Here is an 18603-nt window from a genome sequence, read left to right on the forward strand (position 1 = left end):
GCAATGAAAGAGGTAAAGTTTCACTTTACAGATGCTGACAAACCTGTGTATTTCCTGCATTTTCTGTTTTTGCTTGTAGTTGGGTATTGGTGGAAGGTTAAAGCTGTTGCCACTCTAGATCATCCGTAAAAAAAATTCATAATTGTATGCCATTGAGCAAAGTGGTGGAAAGCAACAAATATGTTATTTTGTGGATGAATTGACAGTGAGCAATGATATTTGTGGATGTGAACTGTCTGAATCTGCTCAGTTAAATGAGGAATTTTGAAGAAAATTGTCGGTGGTGCTAGCATAATAGTAATTTCACTGGACTAGTAATCGAGAGGCCCAGGTTAATGCTCTGGGGACACAGATTCCACCACGACAGCTGGTGGAATTTAAATTCACTTAATAAATCTGGAAATAAAAAGCTGGCCTCAGTAATGGTGACCATGAAACTGCTGCTGCTTGTCGTGAAAATCTATTTTATTTACTAATGTCTGGGATGGTTGGTCACCCTAAACCCAGCACTGCAAAGTCCCCCTTCCTCACATCTGGGGGTTTGTGCTAAAATTGGGAAAGCTGTCCCAGAGACTCGTCAAGATATAGCCTGACATAGTCATATTTGACAAATCATATCTTGCAGATGATGTCCAGACACCACCATCACCATCCCTAGACATGTTTTGTCCCACCAGCAGGACAGACCCACCAGAGGTGGTGGCACAGTGGTATACAGTTGGGAGGGAGTTGTCTGGGAGTCTTGCACACTGGCATCAAGTCAAACATCAACAGGAAGACCTGCTGCTCATTACCACTTATGGCCCTCCCCCCTCAGCTGATGAATCAATACTCCTCCATATTGAACACCACTTGGAGGAAGTACTGAGGGTGGCAAGGACACAGGGTGTACTCTGGGTCTTCAATGTCCATCATCAAGCGTAGCACCACTGCAAAGAGAGCTGGCCGAGCCCTAAAGGACATAGCTGCTGGACTGAGCCTGTGGCAGGTGGTGAGGGAAATAAGAGGAAAAGCCTACATGACATCATCCTCACCAATCTACCTTTAGCAGATGCACCTGTCTATCACAGTATCAATAAGAGTGATGAATGCACAGTCCATGTGAAGACAAAGTCCTGTCTTCACATCGAGGATGCTCTCCATCGTGTTGTGTGTCACCGTGCGAAATGGGCTAGATTTTGAACAGATCTGGCAACTCAAAACTGGGCAACCATGAGGTGCTGTTGGCCATCAGTAGCAGCAGAATTGTATTCAACCACAATCTGTAACCTCATGGCCTGGCATATTCCCCACTCTACCATTATCATCAATAGGGGAGGTTCAACCCTAGTTCAATGAAGGGTGCAAGAGGGCATGCTAGAAATAGCACTAGGCATACCTAAAAAAAGAGATGTCAACTCAGTGAAGCTACAATACAGGTCCACTTGCATGCCAAACAATGGAAACAGCATGCAATAGATAAAGCTAAGCGATACCACAGCCAGCGGATCAGATCCAAGCTCTGCAGCCCTTCCACATCCAGCCATAAATGGTAGTGGACGATTAAACTAACTGGAGGAGGCAGCTCCTCAAATGTCCCCATCCTCAATAATGGGGAGCCCAGCACATCAGTCCAAAAGACAAGGCTGAAGTATTTGCAACCAATCTGAAGTGTCGAATGGGTGATCCATCTTGGCCTTGTCCTGAGGTCCCCAGAATCTCCTATACCAGTCTTCAGCCAATTCAATTCATCCTCGTGGTATCCAGAAATGGCTGAAGGCACTGGATGCTGAAAAGGCTATGGGCCCTGACAACATTCCGCCAATAATACTGAAGACTTGTGCTCCAGAACTAGCTGCATCCCTAGCCACGCTGTTCCAGTACAGCTACAACACTGGCATCCAACTGGCAATGTGGAAAGTTGCCCAATTATATCCTGTGCACGAAAAACAGGACAAATCAAACCTGGCCAATTACTGTCCCATCAGCAAAGTGATGGGAAGGGTCATCGACAGTGCTATCAAGTGGTACTTGGTCAGCGGTAATTTGCTCACTGATGCTCAGTTTGGGTTCTGACAGGGCCACTCAGCTCCTGACCTCATTACATCCTTGGACCGAACATGGACAAGAGTTGACCTCGAGAGGTAACTTGAGAGTGAGAGCCGTTGATTCCGAGGAAGCACTTGACCAAGGGTGGCATCAAGGAGCCCTAGCAAAACTAAAGTCAGAGAATCAGCAAGGAAAACTCTGTGTTGGAGTCATATCTAGCACAAATGTTGTCGCTATTGGAGGTCAGTCCTCAGTTTCATGACATCATTGCAGGAGCTCCTAAAGTAGTGTCGTAGGCCCAACCATTCTTCAGCTGCTTCATCAATGACCTTTCTCCACCCACACCACCGTGCTCTCTTCTCTCTTTCCCCCCCGCCCCCAAAACAAGATTATAAGTGGGCGATATTTGTTGCTGACTGCTCAATGTTCAGCATCATGTGTGACTCCTCAGATGCTGAAGCAGTCTGTGTTCATACGCAGCACAGCCTGGACAACATTTGGGCTTGGGCTGATGGGTGGCGCAAATGTTAGTTGCCACTTAAGTGTCAGGCAATGACCATTTGCAACAAGAGAGAATCCAACCATCTCCTCATGACATTCAATGGCATTGCCTTCGCTGAACCCCCCACTATAAGCATCCTGGGGTTAACATATGACCAGAAACTGAACTGGGCCAACCCCATATAAATACTCTGGCTACAAGAGCAGATCAGAGGCTGGGAATTCTGGGAACTCACCAACTGATTCCCCAGAGCCTGTCCGCCATCTACAAGGCACAAGTCAGGAGTGTGATGGAATACTGTCCACTTGTCTGGATGAGTTCGGCTCCAACAGCACTTGAAGTTTGATACCATCAGGGCAAAGCTCACTTGATTGGCACCCCAATGCTTCACTGTTCACTCCCTCTACCACTGATGCATATGGCAGCAGTGTGTACTATCTACAAAATGCACAGCAGCAATTCACCAAAGCTCCTTGGACAGCACCTTCCAAGTCTGTGACCTCTACCATCTAGAAGGACAGAGGCAGCAGATGCATGGGAGCACCAGCACCTGCAAGCACTCCTCCAAACCTGTCACCATCCTGACTTGGAACTATATCGCCATTCTTTCACTATTGCTGGCTCAAAATCCTGGAACCCTCTTCTTGACAGCACTGTGGATGTACTGTACCTGCACCACATGGACTGCAATGGTTCAAGAATGCAGCTCGCCATCACTTTCTCAAGAGCAATTAGGCATGGGCAGTAAATGCTGGCCTAATCAGCGATACCCACATCCCCTGAAAGAATAAATTAGAAACCAAATTGGGGTTTTTTTTTGTCAGTTGTTGATAAAAGATTCATAATGTTCTGAAATTTGTGTACATTCTCCCTTTTTCTCCTGCAGCATTAAAAGAAAAATCTTGAAAAATGTTCTTTAAAAGCTTGGAGTTTGCTGTATACATGTATGGAGCCTCAAGAATGTCTCTTATGAAAAAAACTATTCTTGATGTTCAGTTTAATCTTTTTACTGTACAAAAACTGAGGTTCTCATTCTACTTTGAGGTTACAACGAAGGGAATGTTTGTAGTTGGTGGCACAATTGTTTATTTTGTTTAAAGTTAAAATTTCCCTTGGAGTTAGTGAAGTTGAAAGGAACTGATCAGTTTCATATCATCATGTCTTTGCTGATGATTTATTGCAGAACAAATTTCTACATTGGCAATGCAGCATAGAACATTGAAACTAGATCAGTTTATTTTAATCTGTGAATGATTCATTTTTTGTTAACCAAAGTTATGAAAGGATATGGGGCAAAATGCAGATATTGTCTTAGGTCGCAAGTCAGTCATGATATAATTGAATGGCAGAAGAGGCTCCCTGAGCTCAGAGGCTTCCAGTATGTTCCACCGTTCCTGGAAGAATAGCATTGATGCCGGGTACCAATGTTTGACCTAGCTATTGTCATAAGTGTCAGCAAACATGCTGGAATCCAGAGAAATGTACGGATTAATTGATTGCTCTGTTGTCACATACAAGATTTGTGTCTCATGTCAGGTGTCAGAGTTGTTAGTCATTGAGCTTGAGTTTTATTGTTGAAAGTATCTACCACTTAAACTATTTATAATTCAGGGCAAATAGCTGGATTTGTCTGTTTAAAGCAGAAACCTTAAAGGCACAAACAAGTCAGGTTGGTACATGAAATTGGTGGTCTGCAGATTCAGCCAAGCCTATGGGCATAAAGTTCCAGCCGTCCTTGCAACTGAAGACTATTGCATTATTTTTGGAAACCATTATTGAACCCCTCAAAATCAGACAATTAAGTTTTTATTTTTGAATTTCTTTCCAAGTGCTTTATCATCTTGTTGATGGCTCATTTTTTATGACTGAGGAGGAGAGAGAAGTATTGGACATCAATTATACTCTTCTTGATACTTCATATTGTTTTAAAGTATTTCACATTTTGGAATTGCTAGATTACGGCTGGGTGTTTGATAAAATATGGAATAAATTAATGATGCTTCTTATTCTACAGCCTTAAAATGTCAGCATGTAGTGTGCTTGTAGGATTACTGTCCATGGAGTGGATGTTTTTGTTCAAACATAAAGGAATTGACACAGCAGATGAGTAACAACTTTCTTCAGTAGGAAATTCAGAAAAGTAGAATTAAACTAATTTTATGCAAATCATGGAAAGAAATCTAAAATATCAAAAATGTAGAATTTACTGCCAGAGAAAACAATTGATTCAGACTCAGTTGTGCTGTTCAAAAGAGGAACAACCAGACCTTGGCACCTCTCTCCTTTGCTAACTGTAGACCCATCTCGAACCTTATTTTTTTCTTTGTATGGTTTTCAAAAGTGATGCCTTCCCAGACTTGCCCTGCACCTCTGACCAAACTCCCATTTTGAATACCTCTAATCAGGTTACCTCTCTGTGACCTTAGATATAGTAAATCACATTCTTGTCCAACTCTTCTGGTTTTTAGATCAATGGAGCAGCCCTCCCTTGGTTCCACTGTTGCCTGCCTGGTCATTGCTTACAAGAACATGTCTTCCCCTTTGGAAACCATAACATCAGGAGTCCCCCACAGGGGTGGCAATAACTTTCTCCAGCTGAATATTAGAAATATCATGACAGTTTCACCTCATAAACATCTGCACTTAAACATAGAAACAGGAATATACCATTCAGCTCTTTGAGCCTGTTCTGTCATTCAGTTGGACAATTGCTGATGTGTACCTCAACCCCATTGATCTGGTGGAGCTCCATATCCCCTGATACCCTTGAATAGCAAAGATCTATTGATCTACTTGAAAATTTCAATTGACAACATCCGCAGCCTTTTGGCCAAGAGTTTTCCAGATTTTTACTACCCTGAGTATGAAGAAGTGCTTCCTGATTTCATGCCTGAATGACCTGATTTTAATTTTAAGACAATATAAGGCTGTGTTGGATTCCCCAGTAGGTGAAATTACCCTATTGAATTCCTTATCATTTTAAACACCTCAGTTAGATCACCCCTTAAGTTGCTGTGCTTAAGGGAATACAACCAAGTTTTTGCAATCTGTCTTCATAATTTAACTCTAGGCCACAGTATAATTCCGATGACTGCCGGAACCATTCCAAGGCAATATATCCATCCTGAGGTGCAGTGTGCAGAACTGAATGTATCATTTCAGGGTCTGACCAAGACTTTATACAATTGAAATACTTTTTGCTCCCCTTTATTTTTCAACGCCCTCGAGATTAGCTTTTCTGCATCCTTTTTGTGCTTGTGCACTAGTTTAGTGATTTGTTTACATGGAGTCCCAAATCCCTGCTCTCCTGCACTTCCTAGTTTGTGATCATTTATCAAATGCTCCATTTTGTCTTGTTTTGGATCCACAGTGGATGACCTTGCCTTTCCCCACATTAAACTCCAATTGCAAGTTCTGCCAATCACTTTATCTGTTCACATACCTTTGTAATGTCATGCTCCCGTTTTCACTTTGTGTCTCCCAACTTAGTGTCATCTGCAAACTTAGATATACAATCTCTCTTCCTTCATCTGACTCATTGATGAACATGGTTAAAAGTTTAGAGCCAAGTACAGATCTCTCAGGAACAGACTTGTCACGACCCACAGATCATGAGTGCATATCCTTTACCCCTACTCTTTATCCTATCTCCTAACCAATTTTCAACCTGTCGCAAAATTGTTACCAATTCCATGTTAGCTTTTGATGCAGACTTTGTTTCCCCCCAAGCACAGACTTTGAACCTTACCTTCTCCATTATCAAGATTGCCTATATTTACCTTTATAACATTGTTTGCCTCTGCCCATTTGCTGCAAAACCTTTATTCATGCTTTTGTCACATGCAGACTCAAATTACTTCAAATGCTGCCCTGACCAGCCAACCATCCTCCACCCTCTAAACCTCATTTCATCAAAAATTCTGCTACCTGTGTATGTTATCCCACTCAACATCACCCTTGTTCTTGCTGACTTGCATTGACTCTTCATGTTTCATCCTCTGGATGCAGAGGAAAGTGGAGTTGGAATGAGATAGGAGAATGTGAGTGGTGAGAAATGCAAAGAAGTGGTCAGAGATTTACTTATCTGTGATTGTAACCATGGAATTAGGGAGGCCAGGCAAGATGGCAAGGTTATATGGAGGGAAAGGTTAAGGGACGACAGAAGGGCAATGAAATCAGAGGAGAGAGGGCAAGATGGGTTTAGATGGAGATGAAATTCATTGAAGCTGAGTTGTCAGTGTAGCGACTGAGGGAGGAAGGAGAAAGGCTATCTTGTTGAGAAAGTTATGCTGGAGAACAATAATTTTCAAGGACGTGGGAATGTTGGAATAAGGTGAGGTGCTTGAAGGTGAAAGAGGTAACAGAGGAGTAACTGGAGGGACCAAGATTATCGATCCTGAATGAGTATAAGTGGATTTGTAAGTACTTGTCTTATAGCTGTGTCCTTTAACTGCATTGCTCATTGGTGGCTGTTATTCCTGGAATGATGTATTTTCCAAATATCCCGTTACAACTTATATGGATAAAATTAGAATGAATCCTAAACTCTTGCTGTCTACGTTTTCTTTTTTCCCCTCTGAGCAAGAAATGTATATATATTTGTTTGGTGTTCAATTACATTTTATAGTTCTAAGAAATGTGGAGAACTTTTAAGTTCAAGTTTAAGTCATGCAGGCCCCCACCTCTGCTAAGAAATGTTACAACCGTGTTAGGAGTTGGCCTCAATTTTTCACTTGAGAAATGTAAGTTTTACTTGGCTTATAAGTCGGCACATGGGATCAAGCAGGCGATATGGGCTGTGTTGGCAAAAAGATGTGTGGGATGCCCACACAGAGCAGACTGTGCATGTGGCAAATGATGAACAGAAATGGGTCCTTCAACAAAAAGAATGAAGTATGAAGCTGGTTTCAAGCTAAAAGTAATAATGTTTGCCAACTTGTCACATGACTGTGCTGCAGCGTGAGAAATCAGTGTTAGTGAAAAACTCGCGTGAGAATGGAAGGAGGAGGAATCCATGCGGAAGAAGATGCCAAAGACCAAATATGCCATCAGAACAGATGCCAGCTACTAGTCTGATCTTGAGAAGCACATATCAAAAATCTGGGGAGGTGATGGCATAGCGGTATTGTCGCTGGACTAGTAATCCAGAGACCCAGGGTAATGCTCTGGGAAGACCCAGGTTCGAATCCTGCCATGGCAGGTGGTGGAATTTGAATTCAATAAAAATAAATAAATGAGAAGTCTAATGATGTCCTTGAAACCATTGCTGATTGTTGTAAAGACCCATCTGGTTCACTAATGACCTTTTAGGGAAGGAAATCTGTACTTACCTGGTCTGGCCTACATGTGACTGCAGACCCACAGCAATGTGGTTGACTCTTAAATGCCCTCTGAACAAGGGTAATAAGAGATGGGCAATAAGTGAAGGATGGGCAATAAATGCTGACTGAGCCAGTGACGCCCACATTCCATGAATGAATTTTTTTGAAGGGTGCTTGAACATCATCAGAATAGCTGCGTCATTGCCAGAAATACAGTGTACTTAAATGTGCGAAATCAAATTGAGTCAAGCAAAGATTTTAGGCCAACAGCTAGTTGTAGCTACTTTATGTAGCAGAAAGCCAAGATCGCTCGGAGACTACCAAAAAACATTAATGCCAAAATTACCTGTTTCCAACGATTCATCAGACAGCAGCAAAAACATGAGTACCTATTATGTTACTTTGGCAGCATGGATGAAACACCCGTGAATTTTGATATGCCCATCAGCTGAACTATGGAGTGGAAAGGTTCAATGACAGCTCTAATGAAAACCACATGGCATGAGAAAAGATTCACCATGCTGCATGGCAAATGGAATTAAATTAAATTAAAACCAATGGTAATTTTCAAATTTACATTAGGCTGAAAATCAAGTTCCCTGCAGGAAAGTTTGTGTCTGTCCTTGACAAATGTTGGATGAATGAGGATGGAGTGAAATTAGGGATTGATAATGTGTGGAATAGGCGCCCCGACGGCTTAAACAAAAAACACAGCTTTTAGTGTGGAATCTGCTCAGATCCCATTTAACTGATGAGAACAAGCAGCGCCTGTGAAGAAATAAAACCCAAATTGAAGTTACGCCAGAACGTCTGTTGCCCGTAGCTCAATCTTTGGATGTGTGCTTCAACAAGCCATGAAAGGATCATTGTTGTGCCAAATGGAATATGTGGAAGGTTGATGGAGACAAAACCTTCACTAAGAGTGGCAGTATGCTTGCTGCCCCACTTGATGTTTTGTGTAATTGGGTCATCAAATCGTTAGATGCTATTAATGTAAAAACTGTCGCCAGATTGATGTGAAATTCCTATTCAGTTAATGGAGAGGAAGATGAATTGTTATGGAACGATGATTCTGAAACCAAAAGTACCAAATCATCAAAGTGGGATCCTCATGATGATGCCACGTGACTCTGAATTTGATTAACTCTTTGCATTGGATGCCGAAGATGATGAATTTGATTATATTTAAAACATTTTGATTGTGGCTAAAGGTATGCTAGAAGAATTAATTAATTCAATTAGCATTTCAAATAATATCAGTGTTACTTTTTTTCATACTTCAAAAAGTCATTTGTGGGAGTAGTTTATATCCCTAACAGTACACAGCAGGACAGAATATACGTGAAGAAATAATGTGGGCTTATGAGAAAGGTGCTGTAATAATTGTGGGTTATTTTAATCATAGATTGGATGAATCAAATTATCAAAGGTAGCCTGAAAGATGAGTTCATAGAGTGTATTCAGGGCAGTTTTATAAAGCAGTATGTTCCAGAGCCAACCAAGGAGCAGGCTATTTTAAACCTAGTAATGTGCAATGAGACAGGATTAATTAATGATCTCATAGTAAAGGAGCCTCTAGACACCAAGTAGTCATAACATGATAGAATTTCAGTTTGAGGATGAGAAACGTGGGTCTTGACTCCTAACTTACCCTTGTAATTGCCTTTATTTAAGCTATGAAGATAGAGTTCAAAGTGGACTGGGGAAATAGGTTAAAAAGCAGGGTGGTGAGAAGCAGTGGCAGACACTTGAGATATTTCATAACTCTCAACACAGATATATTTCAATAAGGAAGAAATACTCCACCAGAAGAATGTACTATTCATGGTAAACTAACAAAATTAAGGGTGGTATCAAACTGAAAGAAAAGGCATACAATGCTGTGAAGATTAGTGGTTGGCAGAAGATTGGCAAAGTTTTAGAAATCAGCAAATGATGGCTTAAAAAAAAAGAGGTAAAAATTAGAGTACGAGAGAAAGCTAACCAGAAATAGAAGAACAAAGAGTTTCTACAAGTACATAAAAAGGATAAGAGTAGCTAAGGGTGAGACAGGGATTACTCATGGGAAACAAGGAAATGGAAGTATTCAGGTATTTTGTATCAGCCTTCATTGGTGAAAGCACAAAGCATCCCAAGAATAGTTGACAATTAAGTAAAAGGGAGGGAAGAATTTAAAACAATCATGATCACTGGGGAAAAAGGTATTGGGAAAATGATGAGAACTAAAGGCTGACAAGTCCCCTGGACCTGCTGGCTTGTATCCTAGGGTCTCAAAATAAGTGGCTGAAGAGATAGTAGTTGCTTCAGATGTAATCTTCCAAAGTTCCCTGGATTCTGGGATGTTCCCAGTGGATTGGAAACGTGCTGATGTAACATCTCTATTCAAGATAGGAGGGAGACAGAAAGCAGGAAACTATAGGCCAGTTAGCCTAACATATGTCATACAGAAATTGCTTGAATCAATTATTAAGGATGTAATAAGTTGACATTTAGAAAATCATAATACAACCATGCAGAGTCAAATTGGTTTTGTGAAAGGAAAATTGTTTATTAGAGTTCTTTGAGGAAGTAACAAGTAATGTTTATATGAAGGAACTTGTAGATGTATCTTTGGATTTCCAAAAGGCATTTGAAAAGGTGCCATATAAAAAAATTAGTATACAAAATAAGAACTCATGATGTCACAATAACATATTAGCATGGATAGAGGATTGGATAGCTAACATAGAGCAGTATCGGGGTAAATGGGTCATTTTTGGGTTGTGAAAATGTAACTAGTGGAGTGCCACGGATCAGTGCTGGGACTTAAGTGATTTACAATTTATATTAATGACTTGATGGATCATGGTATCTAAATTTGCCAATGAAACAGAGAAAGGAAAGCAAGTTGTGAAGACTACAAAATGAGTCTGCAAATGGACATAGGTAGATTGAATGAGTAGGCAAAAAATTGGAGAGACACTAGAAATCTGTGGTACAGAAGGATCTGGGTGTTCTGGAACATGAATCATAAGCTAGCATGCAGTTGCAGCAAGTGATTGAGAAGGCAAATGGGTTGTTGGTCTTTATTGCAAGAGGAATGGAGGATAAAAGTAGGGAAGTCTTGCTACAGCGATACAGGGCCTCAGTGAGACCACATCTGGGCACTGTGTATAGTTTTGGCCTCCTTACTTGAGGGATTTTATTGCTTTGAAAGTAGTTCATAGAAGGTTCACTTGGCTGATTCCTGGGATGAAGAGGTTGCCTTATGAGGAAAGGCTGAGCAGGTTAGGCCTGTACTAATTGAAGTTTAGAAGAATGAGAAGTGATCTTATTGAAATACAAGGTTCTGAGAGGACTTGACAGGGTGAATACTGGGAAGATGTTTCCCCTTGTGGTGAAATCTAAAACTGAGGGGCTCATTTTCAAAATAAGGCATCTCCCATTTAAGATGGAGAATTTTTTTCTTAGAGGATTGTTAGACTTTGCAATTCTTTTCCTCAGAACGGTGGAGGCTGGGTCATTAACTATGTTCAAGACTGAGTTAAACAGATTTTTGATCGACAAGGGGATCGAGGGTTGTGGGGGACAGGCAGGAAAGTAGAGCTAAAACCTCAATCAGATCAACCACAATCTTATTGAATGGCGGAGCAGGCTGGAAGGACTGAATAGCCTACTTCTCCTATTTCTTAGGATCTTATGTGCATTGTACCCCAGAATAATTTCTCCTCCAACTCCCCAGTCCTTGTGCCATTGTGAAGTAACATATTGTCTGAACAGAATATTGCGTAGAAACTGGAATAAGTGTGTTGGATTTGTACTGTGGTCGTCTGAGAGAAAAACCTAGTTGCACAGCTCATGACAACAGTTAAAAATGCTCAATTTGGTTATTGTGATATTCTGATTATTTATTGGTTGATGTGTTGGAAAAATAATAAATGTAAAAATGATTGGTCAGTATGCTTGACATTGGAGTTTGGCTCTTTTCCAATTTGTCGATAGTGTTGTTTCTTTCATTGAAGCTTCATGGTTTAGTATACTCAGAAGTATGATGTCAACATTGGATTTTAATGTGATCCATGAAGATAACGGCTTTATTTTCCATGCATATTTGAAGCAAAGCATGTTTTAATTGACTGCTTTTCCTGCTGTTGCCCATTATCCAAAAATATATGGAAGAGTGAACGCAGTAATATTAGTCCAAGCTATATGATGCAGCTTATGATTAACATTGATTAACAATGATTTTGTGCTCTAAGATATCATTCTTTCTCCAATGAAGGATATCCTAATATCCCATGGAGTCTGAAGTCATCTTGGATTAAGGATAAGCACTTGCTATAATTTTCCATTGCATACATAAATGTTCAAATGCCCAGAATCCGACTAGTTAAATCACAAACTATGGTTGTAAGTTATAGTTGCTGCAAACTTCATGACTGGAAATATTTATTGGACATATATTTATTACATCTTGATAGCAACTAATTTAAGCCAAAGGGCTAAACTATTGTTTAAACCTTCTCATTTGTGTGGATTGAGCAATAGCTTTTATAAAACTAAGTTTTTACAATAAATAAGCCAGCTGAGTCTGACGGTATACCCAATATTGCACAACATCTGATGCACTTCAGCGTAATGTTATCTCCGACAACTGCACATGGTTCATTGTTTTGGAGTAGGGGGTTATCCATGTTGCTGAGTGACAATGAAATCGCAGGTGTGATTATAGCTTGGTTTTTCTCTTCACGTATTGGTGAACAAACTCATTATAAGAATGAAATCTCTAGTCATAAGAAAGAACTGATGTGAAACCTGACTGGGCAAGACCAGATTCTTATGGTGCCAGGATTTTCATTGAACTGTGTCTCAATGGTTTCTCAGCTGTGCCTCCTTTGGATGCCTGCTTGATCATTGGCATGGTTGAATGACATTCAAAGAATTAGGAAGGCAACACCAGAGGACAAATTCAAGTGGCAACTTAGAAGAATGTTATATCATTATTTGAGGTTATAAATTGAATATAATTGTGAAGTTGGGCTTGAGTTCAACTCCATGCTTTTTGCTTAGAATTTTTAATGCCTTGACCATTGCCTGTGTTCAATAGGTTGTAATTCAAGGAAGTGATGACATTGCCAGTAGAGCGATAGACCTGCTAAAAGAAATATACACGAACCTTGGCCCAAGATTGCAGGTTAACCAGGTAGGTGTTCCACTCTGAATGTAGTGCTTGCTCAGCGTAGGCTTCTTTAAATGTGGAAGTGCACCTGTGCTCTTTGTAATTTAGAAATTTCCTGTCGAGCAAATTTGCAATTATGGGTGGACTTTTACTTTAGAATTTTTGCTATCTTCTAATATTGCCAACTGATGTACCTTAACATATGTTCAGTTGCTTGTGTGTGTATGATGAATAATGGAGGAAAGTTGCAGGGGGGTGGGGGAGGGCGTGTGTGGGGAGGAAAAATTGGTTATTGTTTCAGCCAGTTGAATATATTGTAAATGTACATCTGTTTGCAATGTCTAATGCTACTAATATTTCTACAAATAGGTAGAGATTCATGAAGACTTCATTCAGTCATGTTTTGATCGATTGAAGGCCTCTTACGATACGCTGTGTGTACTAGATGGTGACAAAGACAGTATTAATTGTGCAAGGCAAGAGGCAATACGGATGGTACGTGTATTGACAGTGTTGCGGGAGTACATAAATGAATGCGACAGCGACTACCATGAAGAACGGACTATTCTGCCAATGTCAAGGTATGTACGTCAGAAGTACTGCTTTCAATTTAAGGTAAAATAATTTCATCTCATTCTTGTCAGTGAATGAGCTAAGCTTTTTTTATGGACAGCTTTCATTTTTTCTTTAAAACTGCATTTGGTTTTTGATTGAGATCTTTGTACTCAAGTTATGAGTTTCAATTCATTTTGATCATGCAGCTAAGTGATATACAATGTCTTTCAGGATGCAGGTAAGTATATAATTCATGATGTACAGCAATATTGATGACAAGTACTGAAAGCCCTCAGTTTTAGATGTTCTGTTAGTTTACTTTTAATTTTACGTTATTTTTTTTAAGGACCTATTTACCTTTATTGAAATGTGTGCCCTTTGAATGGGTCTTTTCATGCTGGACTAATCATATATAAAGTAACCATTTTTGAACAGCTTAGCTGTGGAGAAATATACTTCCGTTGATCAGTCATTTAGTTGTATTGACAATTTTGAAGAAGATCTATGCAATTTCTTCCTAGATGGATGGAGGTAGTATCAAAATCAGAAAACCTAAAGATGGTCTCTGCCCGTTTCATTTCAGTTTCATAACAAACAAAAGGATCTTAAGTCAGCTTCACAAAATGCCACTCTTTAATTGTTATGAAGTGAGACCCTGTTTACTTAAGTAAAACTACATTTTGGAATAATTAATTGCGATGCCTTAGATATATTGAGGCTTACTTCAGTGGAGCAATTTTCATCGCTTTATATATTTGGGATAATGAAACTAGAATTTTCTTTTTTCAGAGCTTTTCGTGGAAAGCATGTATCACTTGTTGTACGGTTTCCAAATCAAGGACGCCAAGTGGAAGATTTGGATATTTGGTCTCACACAAATGATACCATTGGGTCTGTTAGGCGCTGTATCCTCAGTAGAATAAAAGCAAACAGTGCACATACGAAGGTAGAACTGTTTATTGGTGGTGAACTTGTAGATCCTGCTGATGATCGGAAATTAATCGGGCAGTTAAATCTTAAAGATAAAACAGTAAGTATGTAATAAAAATATGTATCGCCAACAGTGACTATAATTGATGAAGTGGGACTGAAATAGCCCAATGTTAAAGTGTCACTGATCTCCTATAGGGAATCATGAGTTGTCTTTTTGTAATTTTCATAAACTTTTCAGATTAGATTAATTTATGGAATATCCATCATATGTTGCTTTCTTCAGAAATGATTTGCTAAAATAATGATCAGTTGACTATGTAAGAGGAAGTAAACAGGAAGGCACATTTTGGGGTAGCACAATGTACTGAAGATCCTGGAATGGCATGATGTTGGCTGGTTGGCAGGCAATGCATCCTGTAACATAATTTTCTGCTGTTTTATGGCTTTATATTGACTATTGGTTTTTTTTTTGAAATTGTGTCGTCTTTCCAATACATCAGTTCAAGGATTGTGCCAGTCCAGGTGATTAAATATTGCACTGATCTGATCTGTCCTGCCAATCAGTGACACACTGGGAGGGAACATTGATATCTTCAGGGAATCTATTATATGCAATCTGAACGTAATGCATTTCCGTTATTACATTTTGCTTAGCTGAAAATTATCATGCCTGTGTGACAATTAATTGACATGAATTAGAAACATTTCTGCTGCTGTGATCATTGAATAGCAGCCAAATGCTTAAACTGGTGATTATTTTTAAAATTCAATCCTCTCAAGGCATGGAATTGATCTAGATTGGCCCAGCTAAGTGGTCATGTAACATTTGCAAGTTCCAAGCTTTGCTGGCTTTCGTGGATATTTTTGCCAAATGCGTCTTGCTTAGGCATTTTCACTAAAATGGCAACCAAAAGCCTGGAGAGACATCCCATTTCATGTTCTGTTTTGACGTGAGTGGGGGTGGGAGGTGTGCTTTAGGAGCAGATATTTAATCAAGATAGAAGGAAGAAATTGGTCATTTGTGAGTAATTATCAAAGATGCTAGGCATGGATTTGTAAATTGTAAAACATGCATGTTGTGTGGTTGATGGGGGAGAGGAGTAACTTAATGCTCATGGTTTAAAAAAAAACTAGGCTCAACACCAGCTCTTGCACAAGCTTGATCAATTGCAGTATTCACTTCAGGTAATGCTGTCAATCCCCTCAAAAATCAGACCAGTGAGTCAAAACCTATTTTTGACCATGTGTTTAGATCAGGTTCTCAAGGTTGTTTTATATCTGTTGGATTACAATACATTATTCTTCCTGACCCACCTTTTCCTATGTAAGTTTCTGCAACAATTCCTCTTGTCTTTATTTAAAATTACAAATAATCCCCAACTGAAATTTCAGTTGCAGTTTAGTTGCAACCTTGTATCCATACGTATTGTACCTGCACAGTTAAACCCTCTTTTAAGCTTTTCTTAGCATGAAAATTTCACATTTATAGTCTATTCCTGTAAAGATATTTATTATGCTTAAAAATTTTCAAAAGCCCACTTTTACTATTGCAACCAATCAAAACTGTGAAGCATAGGAATTAACCTCTAATTATGGTTGGAGACGCATCACAGGAACTGTTGGTGCTTAAGTCAACCATCTCCATTCCAAGAACTCTAACTGCTGCATTTTAATTTGGATATTTTATATTAACCTAGAAAATCTGCATAGAACGTAAGTGACAAATCTTCCTGTGCAGTTGTTCTTGCAATAAAACTCTTTAACAGTTGAAACTCTGCTTTCGTACGTAGAGGTTCATTAGTAGAGTTAACATCATTTGCCGATTCAGTTGCTGAAAAGTTATTAGGGTGCAGCAAGTTAGTCCATTGGTATCTGCTCAATTTTTCCACAATGCTTTCTTTATCCCCCTGTATATTTTGAAGTATTTGTATCTGACTATAATATTACAGTGAAGCAAAATTACTACGTGGTCATTAGTTGGGGAAGCCTATAAAAGATCAACATTTTAAAAGTTGTGTCAAAGTTCATATGGCAAATGTTTTTGACCTTACTATAATGAGCTGTACATTGTGGGTATAATCTTCTTGAAAGATTAAGTCTTGTTAAACAGCAATTATAATGGCTTCAAAAGGGCGAAGTTCCAAGTTGACAAATTGCATGACAATTGAAGTGGGAAGAAAGCACTGATATGTGACCAGATTTACAAAAGGCAATTGGCAAAGCTCTAACCGAAGTTTTATCAAACTGTGGGGTTGTAGCAAAATGCTTTGGAATGGATGAAAAATTGTTGAAATTTTAAAACAAACTTGTTAACAGCATGGTAAATGAGTTATGTTGTGTCACTTCATCCTGCATTGTTAGTTCTGCTTGCCAAAAGTGTCCCATTAGGCACTCAAAGTTCTAGGTGCAGTGTATAGTGAGTTGCAGGAGGCAGAGCAGAAATTACAGAAATAATTCAAAGATGTGGGGCAGAAAAATAGTCGATGCTAGAGTTGTAAATTATGGCATACATCATATTCTATGTGACTCATGAGATTTTGTCCATGTCTTGTTGAAGATATAGCACAGGTTAAAAATTTTCTTACATTAATACTGATGGGAGGATTATTTTTCAGCTTATTACAGCCAAGCTAACACAGATAAGTTCAAATATGCCTTCAAGTCCTGACAGCTCTTCTGATTCTTCAACGGGATCGCCTGGAAACCATGGTAACCACTACAGTGATGGTCCAAATCCTGAGGTAGAAAGCTGTTTACCTGGAGTGGTAAGAATATTGCAATGTTCTCTTGATATGTATATATGTAGATGTATGTGGAAATTATATATTATAAAGAAAATATTTTTAAATTTGATGTAACATCAGGAAGGACTCCGTTTAACTTGCTGTGTAAGTTCCACTATTTTTAATTCTTTCATGGGATGTGGGTGCTTTTGGCTAGGCTAGTATTTATTAGGTAGTAAAACATATGCTTCATAACTCAGCTAAATGATACAAAATCAAATTTTCCCTTAAATTTTCCATTTACAAAAGAAGGCTGTATCCATTGTCATGCCCATGTGGGTAAATGTTCCCTTAGGACATGTGAGGTTCTCTGATTGTACTGTAGCATTGGACAATTGTTTATTAATTTTCTGGACGTGTTTGGTTTGAAGCATGGTGCAGGAAGGAGGGCTTAAGATTTATTCAGACATTGGGAACAGTTCTGGGGCAAGAGGCTGCCATTCAAAAGGGCAGGTTGCACTGCAAGAGGACTGGGACCAATGTTCTTGTGAGAAGGTTTACTAGTTTAGTTGAGGTGGGTTTAAGCTAAATTGACAGGGAGTTGGGCACCAGTGTATAGAAGTGGAAAAGAGGAATAAGGTGTATATGTAAAGAGTACGTTGGATTATACTATCCATAGGGATAGGACTAGGTACCATATTAGATAGGAGTAGACTAAGGAAGACAATGAGCAATACAAAGACAGATTTGGAATGCATGAATGTCAACACACAGGGAGGTGAGTGAGGCAGGTAAGCAATAAGTACTAATTGCTGTGTGGGAATATGGTGCAAAAATAACAGAAATGTGGCTTAAAAATGATGAGAACTGGGTGCTTAATTGAGGATACAAGGTGTTCACATAGATAGGAAAGGAGAAAAGTGAGGTGGGAAGACTGATTTTAGAAATAGGATGTCCTTGAGAGGGTAAAGTTTAAATCCATTTGGTTAGTGTTGAGAAACAAAAAGGATATGATCACACTACTGGGGGTAATTCTGTGGACCTCCAAAAGTGAGAGAGATAGAGAGGCAAATCTTCAGGGAAATCAGATGTGGAGCACGTATAGAGTGGTGATATTAGGGGACTTGAATTGTCCAAATATTAATCAGGATAATGTTTGAATAAAGGGTAAGGAGGGGGTGAATTTCTGAAATGTGCTCAGGAGAATTTTTAGACCAATATGTTCTCGGTCTAGCTTGGAAGGAAACGTTGCTGGATTTGGTGCTAGGAATGAGGCCAAATGGACCAGTTGTCTGTGGGGAAACAGAGGTAAGAGTGATCATTGTATCAGATGGCTTGGATTAGTAATAGAAAAGAACAAGGAGCTAACTTCATTTGGATGAG

The 18603-nt window shown here is 39.4% G+C and overlaps 1 protein-coding gene across 3 annotated transcripts in view; it reads left to right on the plus strand.

Moving 5' to 3' along the window:
• The window catches only part of usp9 (ubiquitin specific peptidase 9), a 353775-nt gene that overhangs the window by 181056 nt on the left and 154116 nt on the right, over positions 1–18603 (plus strand). For all 3 annotated transcript variants that reach the window (XM_041210976.1, XM_041210979.1, XM_041210975.1), the window contains 4 exons: positions 12938–13033; positions 13379–13590; positions 14354–14594; positions 17113–17262. In XM_041210976.1, the coding sequence (XP_041066910.1) occupies positions 12938–13033; positions 13379–13590; positions 14354–14594; positions 17113–17262 (699 nt within the window). The remainder of the gene's footprint in view (positions 1–12937; positions 13034–13378; positions 13591–14353; positions 14595–17112; positions 17263–18603) is intronic.

The sequence above is a fragment of the Carcharodon carcharias genome, chromosome 18 (genome assembly GCF_017639515.1).
Source record: "Carcharodon carcharias isolate sCarCar2 chromosome 18, sCarCar2.pri, whole genome shotgun sequence".
Taxonomy (NCBI): domain Eukaryota; kingdom Metazoa; phylum Chordata; class Chondrichthyes; order Lamniformes; family Lamnidae; genus Carcharodon; species Carcharodon carcharias.